The following is a 15,415-nucleotide window of genomic DNA, read 5'->3' on the forward strand; positions in this document are numbered from 1 at the left end:
TTAAACAATAATCTTGCTTTAATGATAAACAGTAACGATACAAATACAAAGAAATCACGAAGCACTCTGCAGAGTACTCCGGGCTCAGGTTCTACCCCCGTGTGAGACAGGTCTCAGGAACGGCCGGTGAAAAACAAGAGCGCGAACCAAAGGAAAACACAGGCTTTCATACTAAAACACCAGGAGGAGGTGTGTGCGGGCTTTCCCCCAGATGTCATCTTATTGGCAGAGACCAACACATGGCCTGTCGCACCCAATCAGTGCGACACAGCAGAAGAAACCCGGAAACAAAAAGTCTCATTCAGTTTGACGAAGACCAGACACCTTTTGGTGTCTGGTACGAACTTGCTCTCAACAACAAGTTTCCCTATCTTATTTCACATCTTGCAGCCAGCACACACACATCCCCTTTATGGCCCTTTGTCCCTGTGTCCATCTTCCCGCCTCCTGACTGCCACACACAAGTTAAAAGTATGTTTTAAGATATAGTTGTTATAGTTGGCTAAATATACGTAATACATGTTAATTACTTTCATATCAATAACAACAAGGAACACATTACCTATGCTCTTAAGCAGTATTAGAGATGCTTTTCAAATAGTCAAACTTCACACAGGCCTACCTATGGCCCTTCCATTTGTTTGAGCTATTGTTCACATCTTTACTTCAAATAAAAGGTTTCACATTGTATATTTCCAGCTTCCTTTACACATACTGTTATTATTAATACAAAGTAACCAACCACACACATCTGCTACAAGATTGTGTAACGCACACCCTTCTTTTACGAGGGAAACATTCCAGCGTCTTGGCCCTATTCCCAAATAAGGGTGTCCCCAGCTCACATCTCTCTCTAAACACAAGGACTTCACCTCAATATATTGGGGGAGGGAAAAGATACTTTGTCCCTTCAAATTTAACACACATGAATATATATAAGGTGACATTAAAATGAATATACCAGATTTAACTTTCCTGCCATAACACGTTACTTTAATCCTTCAAATAATTCAAATAATCCTTCAATTCCCCCTTTTTGGTCTCGCATTAACGAGACCAACACACATAAGACATTTGAAACAAAACTACTGTCCTTCTTTGATACTGTGTCTGTCCCCCTTCATTAAACCCTTGAGAACAGAAAACAACCTCCAATGACAATGAAGAAACTATCAGAGTGAGAGCCTGAGTGCCAGAAAGCAGCATCCTTGCGTGTTGTTGAATCATCAGGGCCCCCCCCCCCTCAGCGGAATACGCCAACAAGGGCAGCTGATAGGGAGGGGGAGATGCGGCCTTTCCTTCAAAGGTGGAACTGATGAATCTGATCAGAGAGAAGTAGACTCCTCTGCTGCCTCGAGAAGTCCCCCAGCCCGCTGACGCCTCCTTCCAAGTCGTCTGCTGTAGGGATGTCCGCGAGGTCCTTCTCCTCCAGTCCGCTGATGCCTGCTTCCAAGTCGTCTGCTGTAGGGATGTCCGCGTTGACGATAGCCAGGTCCATCCTGATGTCCTCCAAGGTCCTAGCCGGAGTGTTCCTCGCCGCACACTGGCTCCAGTAGTACCAGATGTCCCCCTTTGCTCCTCGGCGGACGGCATGAGATGTCCTCTGGGTCACTCTGTAGAGGCCGGAGAACCTGGGGTTGAGTCACGTAGGCCTGACGACCTTCAGCCAGACGAACTCCGCTGTGTCGGCCTCCTGCTCCTCGGGTCCCCCTTTTGGCGTCAGCAACCTGTGTGGAGAAATCTGATACCCACCCCTCAAGTCTACGCTCAGTGCTTCTGGGCCCTCAGGTGTTTGACCCACCGCTGGTAGGCCGCTTCAGAATTCTAATACTTGGCCTGTGTCAACAAAATAAACCCCAACATCTTCAGGTGAACTAAATAACATATCTCAATAGCTCTGAATTCCTGACAAGCATCTGTGTTATTATAAATGAAATCCTTGAGATCCCATTTAAAATCTAAATATAATATGAACTGCTAATGTCTCTGGTAATGGAACACACTAATGTTATGGATTAAAAATAACTAAAATCATGATACTGACAAAGTGAATAATTTCCAGGCGAGACTGCTTCTACCTGTCACTGCTTAGATATTATCAAGCTGAAAAATGAATACAGAAATTCAACATACTGTCATCAAATGTCTTTCTATTATGACTTTAAATTAAATGTACATCCCCATAATGATCTAAACAGTCTATGGCTTTTACTTCTTTCTCATTACATTACTATGTTTTAACTTAGCTGTAATATGTTCTTTCTACATTTCAAACCTCAGTTACTTTAATACCTGTTGAAATATTACCAAATTGTTTTCATTATCACAGTTCACCTTCTCATTCTCATTCTGGAATTACCTCTCGCAGTAGCCCCTTGGCCACTGATTCTGCATCTGTGTTACCTGTTATAACTCAATCAATATTAGAAACATGTCAACATTCATCAAACAGTATCTTATCCCCAGATATGGAGCAGGTTAAATCTAAAACTGTCAATCAATGGTCAGATTGAACATCTGAGTTGGGGCGGCAGGTTTCTTCCAGTCCCTAAATGAAAATATTCCACACTCCCCCTTTTTACACATGTACACATGTGTAATAAAATCCTGTATGGGAAGAAAACCTTCAGGTAACCAGTGGTTATAAGAAAATACCAAACATCATTCACAAAAGTATATCCATCATCTTTCACAGTAAACACTCCAGGGAAAATGAGTGTTCATTCCCAGCTGGCAGTCCTAAAAGAAACAGAATCTTTAGATTTTAGTTTGAGTTTTACATTTGCAAACCGCCAACTCCTGTGGGAATTAGAAACGGGTCACATGTGCGTTTTTCCAAATGAGTGGAATTGTAGGAAACCTGTGTTTCCCATGGAGCTCCAAAATAATGTATTAGTCCAAAGACATGCTCGGTTAGTTATTGTTTTAGAATCATGCAGTTACACTGATCACATGCAGAAATTCATTCACACTCACACTGTCAGGTTGTAAAGTCAAGTTTGGGCAGCCCCAGAGTCTGTCATTGATAGTGCTTTTCTCAAGTCACACTGTCAGTCAGGGTCAAAGGTCATTTGGTCTCAGTTTCATTGGCCATGTGTCGTGCTCTGCAGAGACTTTGATATTTCAGCATAGGCCAGTATCCTTTGTCTACAAAAATCAGTCATATATGGAGCGCCATCATTTATCAATTCACGATTACCACCTTAAGTCAGATATCTCTAACTTGTCATCGGGACGGCTGCTTCCCACATTTCCTGCAACTTGGTACAAAACTCACTTCATAATAGTACTACTACTACTGCAATTTATTTACAACTAAGTAGTATTAAAATGTCTAAGAAATCTAATTCAGAAACTTGTGTACATAACTATTATCTAGAGTCAAAACATTACTAGGATCTGTGTAGCTCTGCATTTCATAGCTCATTATACTCATTTATCTTCAATTCTGGTCTACTTAAAAACAATGTTAAACTCTTTAGCAGTGTGTGGAACCTTGGGTGTCCGAACATGCAACCATCACCCTTTACTTTACCAAGGATTAAAAACAGTTTCCATCCTAAAGCCCTCCTATGGTAATAACTATGCCACAATGGTGAAATCAATATTGTAACAAATGAGATCACTACTTTATTCACACATGAATAAAAATCTCTTGAAGAATAATTTATTAATATGATGGAAAGATTGAAGAATATGGTTCTACACCGTGCTACTCCAAAACACCCCCTGCTTAAAGTGTAGTGCATATTTCCCTCATGTCTCCCCCTTTAACCCTCAGTGTGTTTTTAGGATGATTTTCTCATTTTACATTAATAGTTTCCTCTTTACTGCTATTTTGAATTTACCAATCGATTAATTCATGGTTAATACCTCTTTTTATCTTTACTTATTTATCAAGTCAATTCAAGTTCTTTAAATGTGGTGTCTTCTATGCGCGTTTTGTGAATAAGTGTGTTTATGTGTAAACTCACTCATTCCCGTTCTCCTTTTCTCCTCCCCTGGTTGTCTCAAGCCGTGACCCCGGCCTCCTCACTTCCAATCGACCATGCCAACTCCTCTGATTCTGTCTTCTCTTCAGTCCATCAGCTCTTGAATCCATCCGCTGTAACTGTTTTAGGCAGCCTTTGGCCCAGTCACATCTGCAGCCCACATCATGCCACTGTTCTTGCACTGCTTTGTATTTCATCTCCCCTTTACAGTCTCTCTGCTGCTTCATGGAGGGCGGATTCTGCTCTCATGTCCCCCCCTCTGCTCCTGTGCCAAATCTCGTGGCTCAGCTTCATGCCCTGTCTGAGGGACTGATGAGAGTATTTCTGTATGTCAGCAAGCGGTTTGGTTCTGGATGCCTCAGGTGGAGACGGTTCAGCTCCGGTTCTCTGTCTGTTTGATGGAGAAGGAGGAGCCTCCTTTTGGGTTGGGTCTTTTGTCTGCTTGGAGGGACGGGGTCGTAGCCTTTCTAACTCAGAGGGGGAGTCCAGGTCCCGGGACGCATTATCCATAAGAAATCTAGCACACTGAGATTGAATCAATCCAACCCTTTCCACTCTGTCTCTTTCTAATCATACTATCTGTCTTAGTTGCTAAATGCCATCTAAACAACACCATTAATGTCTACTAATGATATTACAAAAACTCCCTCTATAAATTGTTTCATCCATTGTTACATATCTACCCAACCTGACTCTTTCAGGAAACCATTTTCTTCCATAAATTGAAATACCTGTTTCAAGCATCACATATTTCACACACTACGAAAGAACATCTCCATACTTTCTCCAATATTTTAAATCCCACTGTTACTTAGAACAATAGTAAACCTGCAGAGCACACTGATCAGATCACAGTAATATACTTTGACTCAAGTGTAGGCCTATGTCTACTTTCCATTTTACTTATTACTTTTGGTGAATATTTATTTATATTGTCTAAATTCCTTGTCTATGATGTGCAAAAAGTTAGAGTATAAAAATGTGTTTTTCTCAATGTATTTACACTCCACGGATTCTTGAGTTTACTCATCTCCTGGTGTTGTCGTTCCTAAAAATGTTAGCAAACACAAAACTCCCACTACAACATTTATAGATAAATTGATCTAGCAAAATGAACTCTTTTCTAATTCAAAATGTGACAAAAGAACAATGATTTGTCTTTCACAAGATGGTGGTCTAACAGAATGACTCTTGACCTCATGGGGTCAAATAGATTTAGCCATGAGGCGGCTGACTTTAAAATGAACTGGGACAAAGAAACCACATGCATGTGGGTACATTATAGTCTAGAAATATAACACAAAACAACACTACTTAAAAATAATAACAATTCAAATGACTTCTGGTGAAAAGCATGAAGAACAAAACAACTTAATCTACTCTCAATGTTCATGTACACCATCACTGTGTATTTAATCAGTAGTTACCGGTTGTATCCTTAATCAAACTATTTCACCATCTTCACTTATTTTAGGTTACTCATTCAACAATATGACATTCTCCCGAATAGTAGTTAACTTTATATAACTTTTACTCTCTATATTTTAGCAACAACCTTACTTTTCTCTCTCTCTCTGTCTACTTTCCAAAACATCTCATTTCTCCTGACCACAAGTTTCTCATAAATCACCCCTTTGTGTAACCGTGTGAGATGGCTGGAGCAAAACCTCGTGCCATGCTTAAACATTAACAGATTCCCTCTGACAAACTTACAAAAACCTTCTCTTTACTTTCTACTCTTTTGTTCCTGTATTTAATATAATTTTCCCATTGGAATATAATTAAGTACAAGTCTTAGTTAATGACAACTACCATGAAATTCACAACGCAATGCAACGGTATCAATCAGTTCTCAAAGACTATATTTAAATAACAGCAAATCATTGTTTCTTATTTATTTCAATATATCTACCACTTCAAATCACACCTTGATCTGTTCATTTTCTATGTATTTCCTTCCAACTTCAGATCACTAGAGAAAAAAGCAAGCAGACACACTCCGGGCTGCTGCTGCTGCTCTCGAGAGGAAAAAGGGTGGGGGGAACTCTCACAGACAAATACTGACACCCCCTTCTCTCTCCCCTGCTGTAGCTCTCAGCCTCTCCTTTGGAAAAGGGGGGCTTCTTTCAACAATTAACACTTCTGCTATCCTTTTATTCAATTTTTTTTTGTTTTTTTGAACCCACTGTCCTCGTAAGCTCTTAACTCACGCTCCTCTCGTTAAAATTCTCCTTTCATTATGACTTCGTATCTATTCATCTGACTTCGGCTGTTTCTGTTACCAGTAAATATTCACAGAAAAAATGTTCCCCGTACAGTCTATTCAGCTTTTATTGTCCGATGTTTATTCCAACAAGTTTAGCAAGCCTCTCAGCCCGCTTCAACACCGTCTTTCAACGATGTGACGCTGACATGGAGTCGTAACCAAGGCTTACAGAACTCTTTATCGTGACGTTTGGCTTTATAGATTCAACCCCCACAGAACAAAGGATTAATGAGGTCCGGTCACTTCAAAATTGGTTTTCGAAGGTTGCGTTACTCTCCTTTGGATTTTACTTATAACTCAACTTCGATTCCTATGAACCTAAGAATTGTTATTCAGATTCGTCTCCTGGATGCCGTCTGAAAACGGTCACTGGACGTCCCCCAACGAGTCTTCAGCCGTCTCCTTTCTGAAAAAAGTACGGGGCCTTTCACCTTCGTCTTACATACCTCGTTGATTCACTTTTATGTTATATAACTTTCCTACCTATCTAAAATATGTATTTGTATATTCCACCGCAACAACTATGACACCGGAATATGTCTCTGACAACTCTAAAATTTAGTTTAGCCAATTACAGACCTTCGATAGAAACAGGCTTGTCTGCTCACCTTTCAATTGAAGGATCCTCGTTTTAGTTGTCAGAGATTATTCTAGGCCTCTTCTCCGGACCATTCGTCCGCTTGCCGCTGGTGGTCTCTTCCCCGAAAACACCCCACTCAGACACGTCGGGTCACCATTTGTTGGAGATTTGGAGGATGTTGAAAACCAACCTCGTCTCCGCGTGTCGTTTGATAAGCTGGGTGAATTCGTGAAAAGGAAGGGATTAAGAAACACCAGAATACAAGTTAAACAATAATCTTGCTTTAATGATAAACAGTAACGATACAAATACAAAGAAATCACGAAGCACTCTGCAGAGTACTCCGGGCTCAGGTTCTACCACCGTGTGAGACAGGTCTCAGGAACGGCCGGTGAAAAACAAGAGCGCGAACCAAAGGAAAACACAGGCTTTCATACTAAAACACAGGAGGAGGTGTGTGCGGGCTTTCCCCCCGAGGTCATCTTATTGGCAGAGACCAACACATGGCCTGTCGCACCCAATCAGTGCGACACAGCAGAAGAAACCCGGAAACAAAAAGTCTCATTCAGTTTGACGAAGACCAGACACCTTTTGGTGTCTGGTACGAACTTGCTCTCAACAACAAGTTTCCCTATCTTATTTCACATCTTGTAGCCAGCACACACACATCTCCTTTATGGCCCTTTGTCCCTGTGTCCATCTTCCCGCCTCAGGCTGCCACACACAAGTTAAAAGTATGTTTTAAGATATAGTTGTTATAGTTGGCTAAATATACGTAATACATGTTAATTACTTTCATATCAATAACAACAAGGAACACATTACCTATGCTCTTAAGCAGTATTAGAGATGCTTTTCAAATAGTCAAACTTCACACAGGCCTACCTATGGCCCTTCCATTTGTTTGAGCTATTGTTCACATCTTTACTTCAAATAAAAGGTTTCACATTGTATATTTCCAGCTTCCTTTACACATACTGTTATTATTAATACAAAGTAACCAACCACACACATCTGCTACAAGATTGTGTAACGCACACCCTTCTTTTACGAGGGAAACATTCCAGCGTCTTGGCCCTATTCCCAAATAAGGGTGTCCCCAGCTCACATCTCTCTCTAAACACAAGGACTTCACCTCAATATATTGGGGGAGGGAAAAGATACTTTGTCCCTTCAAATTTAACGCACATGAATATATATAAGGTGACATTAAAATGAATATACCAGATTTAACTTTCCTGCCATAACACGTTACTTTAATCCTTCAAATAATCCTTCAGCGCTGACGTCATCACGTTTTTTTTACGCGCTAACGTCATCACCGGTGTTTTACGCGCTTACATGTAGATATTAATATACTGGAGTTTGATAAGCTAATGGCCCGCTAAAAAACCCAAAGAGAACAAGAAGCGTAATGGCAACACCTAAAACGAAAACCTCAAAAGTGTGGGATCATTTCATACTTGACAATGTGAAAAAGGTTGTTAAGTGCAACATTTGCAAAGGCGATCTAGCCTGGCATGGGAGCACTTCATCAATGATGGAACATCTCAAAAGAAAGCATGTCGGAGTTCTGGAAGATGACTCCACTCGGTAAGTCAACTAACCTAGCTAGCTAGCAGTAGCTAGCCAATGTTTAAATTGCATGTCCTTGAACAGAACTTTAGTTTTGATCACAAAACAGCAGGTAAGACGTATTTATATATATGGCTCTGTAAAGGGAAGTTGTTTTCTTGCTCTTTCCTGGCTGCTAGTTCAGTGAGTTTGAAGTAGAAAAGATCGCTTTTGCCAGTTATGTGCTGAATTAGCACCGAGCTAACGCTACATTAGCACGTCTTACAATAGCTGAGTTTCTTCCCGTTAAGTGGTATGCATCATTAATAGGTTGTTAAATATTTAGAAGCCCTGAGATGCTGTTTCTTGCAAGATGTTGCGTCTGCCCCGGCAGTCTCACAATAATAAGAGCGCTGTTAGGAGAGATGACCGGCAGGAGGCAGCGGGGGATAAATATTTTTTAAATATATATATATATATTTTTAATATTGCAATCAGTATAGAGCTGCAGATGTAATTGATCGAGTGCACAAGAGAACACCGGATAATTGGGAAAACATTTAATGTGTTTGTGTCCAAATGGGATGTGTAGAAGTTGTTGTTACTTGTTACGTCACCGGGTGGCGCTGGCGCACTAGCTACAGTGGCCTGCAAAAGACACACTTTAATCATATGAGAATGATCTCCAGGATGCTTTTGATTTAACTTACTCGAACGATCTCCGGATTTGTTTTATCTCGTGATTTGACTTTTACAAATTAAAGTGATAGGCATAACAAAGCTCAACTTCATTTAATGTGAAATCAAATGTAATTGATTGCATATGAATGTTTTTAGAAACTAATGTTACTCTTTTGCCTGACAATAAAATATGTATTTTTATATCAAATGCAGGCCAAAGAGGAGCTGTGCCAGTCCCACTGCCATGGATCAGTATCTTCAAAGGAAAAGGCCTGTACCTCTCCAACAAGCCACTGCGCTAACAAACTCAATCCTGACCATGCTGGTCAAGGATATGAGACCAATGTCGATGGTTGATGGTGAAGGGTTTCGTGAAATGATCAGGCAGTTTAACCCTGAATACATCCTTCCATCCAGAACCCACTTTACTCACCTGATGGAAAAGAAATATGAAGCCATCTTACTGAAGGTAGGTACAAGTGTTTAACTCACACACACACAGAAATATTAAACAACCTTTCTGAAGGTACAACAAGGGTTTATCACTCACTCACATTCACTCACTTTCTCACTCCCACAGGCATGCATAGACCCATAGAATATAATTTGTATTTATTAATTGAAAAGTAGACTTCATGAATAAGAAATAAAATCACTGATACATAATTGTATTTAAATTAAAGTATAAAGTGTCCCAAACATCTTAACTGTATACACTGTATGCGCTTACATTTTTTAACTAAGATCACATCTGATGTCTTTTAAGGTAAAGGAGACCATTAAGGAAGTCAAAAGCGCCCTCACACTGACAGCTGATGTCTGGACTAGTCGTGCAACAGAGGCATACCTTGGCGTGTCCTGCCATTTCATCAGTGAAGATTGGGAAATGAAGACATTGAATCTTGCCACCATGCCTCTTGAGGAGAGGCATTCTGGTGTGAACATCATGACATGGCTGGAGGAGGTGATAGCTAAATATGACATCTTGCCTACCAAAATAAAAGCAGTAGTTCACGACAATGGGTCCAATATTGTGGCAGCAATGCGAATGCTGGAGGAAAAACACGGCTGGGCCTCTGTGCGCTGCAGTGGGCACACACTCCAGCTCATAGTTAACAATGCCCTCAAAGAGCCCAGCATCAGCAGAGCTGTAGGGGCTGCAAGACACTTGGTTGAACACTTCAGGAGAAGCGAGCTGGCAAATACAAAACTGAAGGTGAAACAGCAGCAAATGAACACACCACAGCATAAACTGATCCAGGATGTCAGTACAAGATGGAACAGTACATACTACATGGTAGAGAGACTCCTGGAACAGCGCTGGCCAGTTACTGCAACTCTATCCGATCCTGAGGTAACTCCAAGGGGCAAACAGTACTTTGACTTGAAGCCAGATCAATGGGTGCTGCTTGAAGAGCTGACACAAGGGTTGCAGCCTTTTCAATGTGCTACCGTTTACCTAAGTGGACAGGAGTATGCAACCGCTTCATGTCTTCCACAGCTGGTCAAAGGGCTGCAACGGTCCACACAGCAAACCCATTTTGAGACGGGCGCAGGAAAAGCATTTTTGGCAAGTGCAGAAAAAGGGATAAACGAAAGATGGGGGTGTCTGAACACCATCTCAGCAGAGAAAGAAAACCCGATTGTTCTTTCAGCTTCCCTTGACCCAAAATTCAGAAAGCTGAAGTTTATGGGAGCTGAAGATGGCACACGGGTGCAAGGGACAATTGAAGTCCTTGCAATCAAAGAGGTAAGGGGGTCTGAGATACAAGGCTGTGAGCGAGTTCAACAGCAGAGGGTCAGTGTTCCAGGCAGAGGGGATAAATCAGCACTGGATAACCTCCTTCAGTCTGACACAGACAGTCTGAGTGAAGAAGAGGATGAATCTCACGAGGACCAAAAGCTCCAAATGGCAAGGAGCGAAGTTCAGATGTACTTCGCAGAGCCAGCCATTCACAAAAAAGATGACCCTCTGAGATGGTGGAGGGAAAATAAGGGGCGTTTCCCTGTATTGTCAAAGCTTGCAAGATCTTTCCTTTGCATTCCTGCAACATCAACCCCGTCTGAGCGAATCTTCTCTGTGGCGGGGAATATCTGCTCTCAGAAGAGAGCAAGCCTCTCCGGAGATCATGTGGAGATGCTGACTTTCCTCCATTTCAACCAAGAATAATCTAGCCTAGATGCAAGAGAGTGTTTATCCCTTTTAAGTTGAAATAGTTTTTTTTATTTGATTAAGGGAAACTGCTGTAGTTTTTATTTTATATTGCTGCTGTCCTTGGTTTAAAAATGTTGAAGGACAGATTTTTTATTTATCTTTTATATCAGCAGAAAGTTTAATAAATATGTATTTTTGAATCAAGTATTTGTCTATTTTGTCTTCATTGTTAGTTTCCACATGCCTAAAACAACCTCAAACCTACATTTAAAAGTTGATGGCTAAATAAGAGCGTTTGAGAAATTGCGCAAGTAATAGTCCGAATAATCGATTAGTCGTTTCAGTAATCGATAGATTAATCGATTATCAAATTAGTCGTTTGTTGCAGCCCTATTTGGGACCGAGTATTTCTAACTCCTCCTCTTGTTGCTCAGCTGATCTTTTGGCTCTGGGGATAAGTGAAAGTCTCTGAAACACAGCTGGAGTCTTGTTAGCGATGTGGGCATTCTCTATGAGTGAACTAATGGATCCATGTCTTACATGATATTGTACTCCCCTTCCAACCAACAAGGTGCCAAGTGTAATGAGCACAATCAACAATGCTATTCTGCCTCTTATCCCTAGGGGACCCCACAATTGGTTTGGCTTTGTTCTTGTCATCATCTCTATGTTATCCCTGGTTGTGTCCGTTACAGAATTTAAATAATGAGTAAAAAAATAACATATACAAAATTGGACTCTTTTTCAGATGTAAAACAAAAAATAGGTTTTCACATTAAGGCGAGACACGGCAGGCAAAAACATCGTTTTTCATGCCCATGTCAATTTTGAGATTTTGTGCTATTTTGATTCAATAAGATGTTTTCTTTCAGGCTTTTGGAAGGAAAACGTACAAAATACACATTTAGGTGTTTATTTTACTATAGTTTGTCTATTTCCGTCGGTAGATTTCTCCTAAATTCACCAAAAGTTAGCAATCTAACGTAACATAAAGTGCCGTGACCGCTGTTTGCTCCATGTCATGAGAGGTACCGTTGGAAAGCTCAGGTTCTCCTGCACAATCTCATCGGATCCAAATATGGTCATTTCCTTTGTATCAGCAACCAATCGTGAAAGTACAAAGGGGTCATCTGACCAAAGAACGGAATCTTATTGGCTGGTGTCAATTTCTGACAACGTGATTCGTTCAGATGCGTCACGTGGTGCGCCATGACACTTCCTTGTTTATATTTGCGCTGAAAATTTAAATCTCAAAATGCCGAAACATCCGCGAAAAAATCGTTCAAAGAGAAGAGGACAACAATTGTCACTTGCACGTAGCAAGGTAGAAGACAAAACAAATGACCCCGAACCTGAAAAACCTTCACTTAGTGCGTCAATGCGCAAGCTGTCACCCAAAGAGCAGGAGGGTTTAGATAGCGCCACACAGCAGTGGCTGATAATACATGTAGCGCGGCTGAATGAACTGCTCAGTGGGTTGATTTGCCCAAATTGCGCAGGGACAGGGCTCAAAGTTAACATCGATCCGCAAAACCATGGTTTCTGTAGCAGCTTAATTTTAGAGTGCAGTCTGTGTGATGGTGGGTACCGCAAAAGTGTGTACACATCTACACGTCTTCAAGACGAAACCAGGAAGGATGTTGCTTTTGATGTGAATGTGAGAATGGTGCTCTTAGCGCACGAGTTAGGCTTGGGCTATGCAGCTCTGAAGAAAATAAGCAAAGTGTTGGGGATTCCTGCACTTCATCTCAAAACCTATCAGAGACATGACAAGAGAGTGACAGGTATAGAAACAGGATTGAGACCAAGAAAACTTGAACTATTGAATTCAGAGTATAACTTATCAGGACATTCAGTTGACTTATTTTTTTCTCTTATTAGTGGCAGAAATAGAGAGAGGCCTGGAGTCACTTCACAGGACAAGGGAGCAGGTCAGGCAGGCTTATGCAGATGTGGACCCAGATGTTGCAGAGTTGCTGAGGGAGGATGCAGAGGCAGTTATAAACATCAGCGTGTCATTTGATGGCACATGGCAAAAGCGAGGCTTCACATCCCATTATGGGATCGGTGTGTGCATTGACATCCTTACTGGATTGGTGATAGACTATGAAATCCTATCATCCTATTGCCATGCTTGTGCTCTAAAGGGAAATGCCAAGCAAGAGCAAAAGATTACAGAAGAGGAGTATGACAGTTGGCGACAGACACATAGTGATTGGGCAAGAAACTTTGCAGGGTCAAGCAAGGCAATGGACCAGGAGTCAGCCAAGAGGATGTGGGCCAGGTCTGTGAATCGCCACCAGGTGCGGTACACAGAGATGTTGTCAGATGGGGATAGCGCAGCATTTAGGGAGGTGGTTGCACTGAACCCATACCCTGGGCATGAAGTGGTGAAATTAGAGTGCATTAATCATGCCCACAAGCGAATGGGTACAGCACTCAGAAAAATGAGTTCACAGAAAAAGTTAGGAGGGAAGGGTGTAGGGAAGCTGACTGCAAAGAAATGCAAAACTTTGCAAAATTATTACAGGGGGGCAATTCTCAACAACCAGGGTTCAATCGATAAAATGAAGGGAGAAATATGGGCAGGTCTCCTCCACGGCATGTCTACTGATGACAGCCCCTTACACACCAGGTGCAATCCCTCCTGGTGTTGGTATAGGAAAGCAGAGGATAATGGGGAAACACCTGGTAGCCACAAAGAACATGCTGGAAACTTTTTAAAGCGAGAGGTGGGGGAGAAGCTTATCCCTGTGTACCACCGCATGTCAAGTGACAGCCTGCTCCAGAGAATGCAGCATGGAGGTACTCAAAATGCCAATGAGTGCCTCAACTCTGTGATATGGGCGCGGTGTCCAAAAACGGTCTTTGTGGGGAAAAGCAGCGTTGAGGCAGCTGCAAGTATGGCCATCTCCACCTTTAATGAAGGTGCCTCTGCCATGCTGGCTGTTATGGAGAAGTTGTGGCTCCAGAGCACAGCTGTTACTGTCAGCGCAATGAGACAAAGTGATTTGCTGAGAATTTCAAAAGCTGAGGCCATTACATCTGCTAGTTTGAAATATAGGCGCAAGAGTCTAAGCACAGCAAAAAAGGTGAAAAGACATCAGCAGGAGATGCAGGAGGGGCCTACTTATGGAGCAGGCATGGACTAGGGTGGCAGTTCTGCAGTGCGTGTGTTACTGTGGTCGTAGTGTGTGTGTGTTACTGTGGTTTTGTTCATCAGGTACATACTGTGTTACTCAGTTTTCAGTTGTATTGTGTTTTATATGTTCTATATTGTTGTTGTTGTAAGTATTAGATTAGATATTGTGTCTGAAAATAGTGTCTTCCAATAAAAAAAATATGGAATTTGACAATACATATCTTTAAAGGTCGTTTTCTCAAAATGAGTTTTTTCTCCTACTCTGAGCACAAAATTTCCACTTCAGTAGCACGTAGACACACCAAACCTTCCAGTTATATTCCTATCCATATTCTGAAGGCTTTTACAGAAGGGTTTGTTCATTTATCATTCATAGCCTGAATTATATAACATTTTATACCTAAAAACATGGTGAAAATTGATATTTTAGGGCTGTTGACAGTATTTTCTGATTTATTTAGTGATAAAAAGAGATATAAAAAATCCCTTCTCTAAAAGCCTTCAATTCTAATATGACAACAAAATGAAACAAGAATTTTGAACCTGGCTTTATCCAATAAAAAAAATTCGTTTCCTGAAATGTGTTAAAATATGCGCATATTTAATGAGATTATGGCTAATTTGCATATTTAAACATGCTATTTCTGAAAACTTGTAATACAAAAAACAATTGTCTTATTGTAAGTAATTAACTGGAGAAATTTCTAGCTGATATCTTTAAGTTAAAAAAATTACCCTATTCACCTGTAGTGTCTCGCCTTAATGTACAATCTATAAAAATCTATAGACAATTTGTCTTTTGAGCTGTTTCTATCTTTATTTTATTTCTATTTATTGTTTTGTTCCAGCTCTGCCAAATCAGTCCTAACTCCCAATAATGTTCTGGAAGTTGCCAGTGAAGGGTAACAATGTGTGAGGTGGTGTCAATTTGCTCCTTTTTCTTTACCTTTAAACCGGAGCGCGTGTGAAGTTTGTTTCAACTTTTCACGCTTCCGTCCAGCGGGGATGAGCCCACTGTCTTTTGTGAACTTTCACCCTCACCCAA

The 15,415-nt window shown here is 41.1% G+C and overlaps 1 protein-coding gene and 1 long non-coding RNA gene across 2 annotated transcripts in view; one reads left to right on the top strand and one right to left on the bottom strand.

Annotated features, from left to right (window-relative positions):
• LOC307022238 overlaps positions 1-15,415 on the bottom strand; it is a 26,551-nt gene continuing 11,136 nt past the window's right edge. The window contains exon 3 of the long non-coding RNA XR_013803332.1: positions 1-7,054. This is a non-coding gene — a long non-coding RNA (uncharacterized lncRNA). The remainder of the gene's footprint in view (positions 7,055-15,415) is intronic.
• LOC307022236 (E3 SUMO-protein ligase ZBED1-like) lies at positions 7,050-12,572 on the top strand. The gene is made up of 2 exons (XM_079654925.1): positions 7,050-9,542; positions 9,840-12,572. The coding sequence occupies exons 1-2, from the start codon at positions 9,264-9,266 to the stop codon at positions 11,241-11,243; spliced, it is 1,683 nt and encodes a 560-aa protein (XP_079511051.1). The 5' UTR covers positions 7,050-9,263; the 3' UTR covers positions 11,244-12,572.

This window comes from Notothenia rossii (assembly GCF_949606895.1).
Source record: "Notothenia rossii genome assembly, chromosome: 10".
NCBI lineage: Eukaryota > Metazoa > Chordata > Actinopteri > Perciformes > Nototheniidae > Notothenia > Notothenia rossii.

Bases quoted from the DNA above. Each gene is read 5' to 3' on its own strand.
- LOC307022236 (XM_079654925.1), top strand. From the start codon at position 9,264: ATGTATTTTTATATCAAATGCAGGCCAAAGAGGAGCTGTGCCAGTCCC. The intron at 9,543-9,839 runs GTAGGTACAAGT...ATGTCTTTTAAG, and splicing joins ATGAAGCCATCTTACTGAAG to GTAAAGGAGACCATTAAGGA.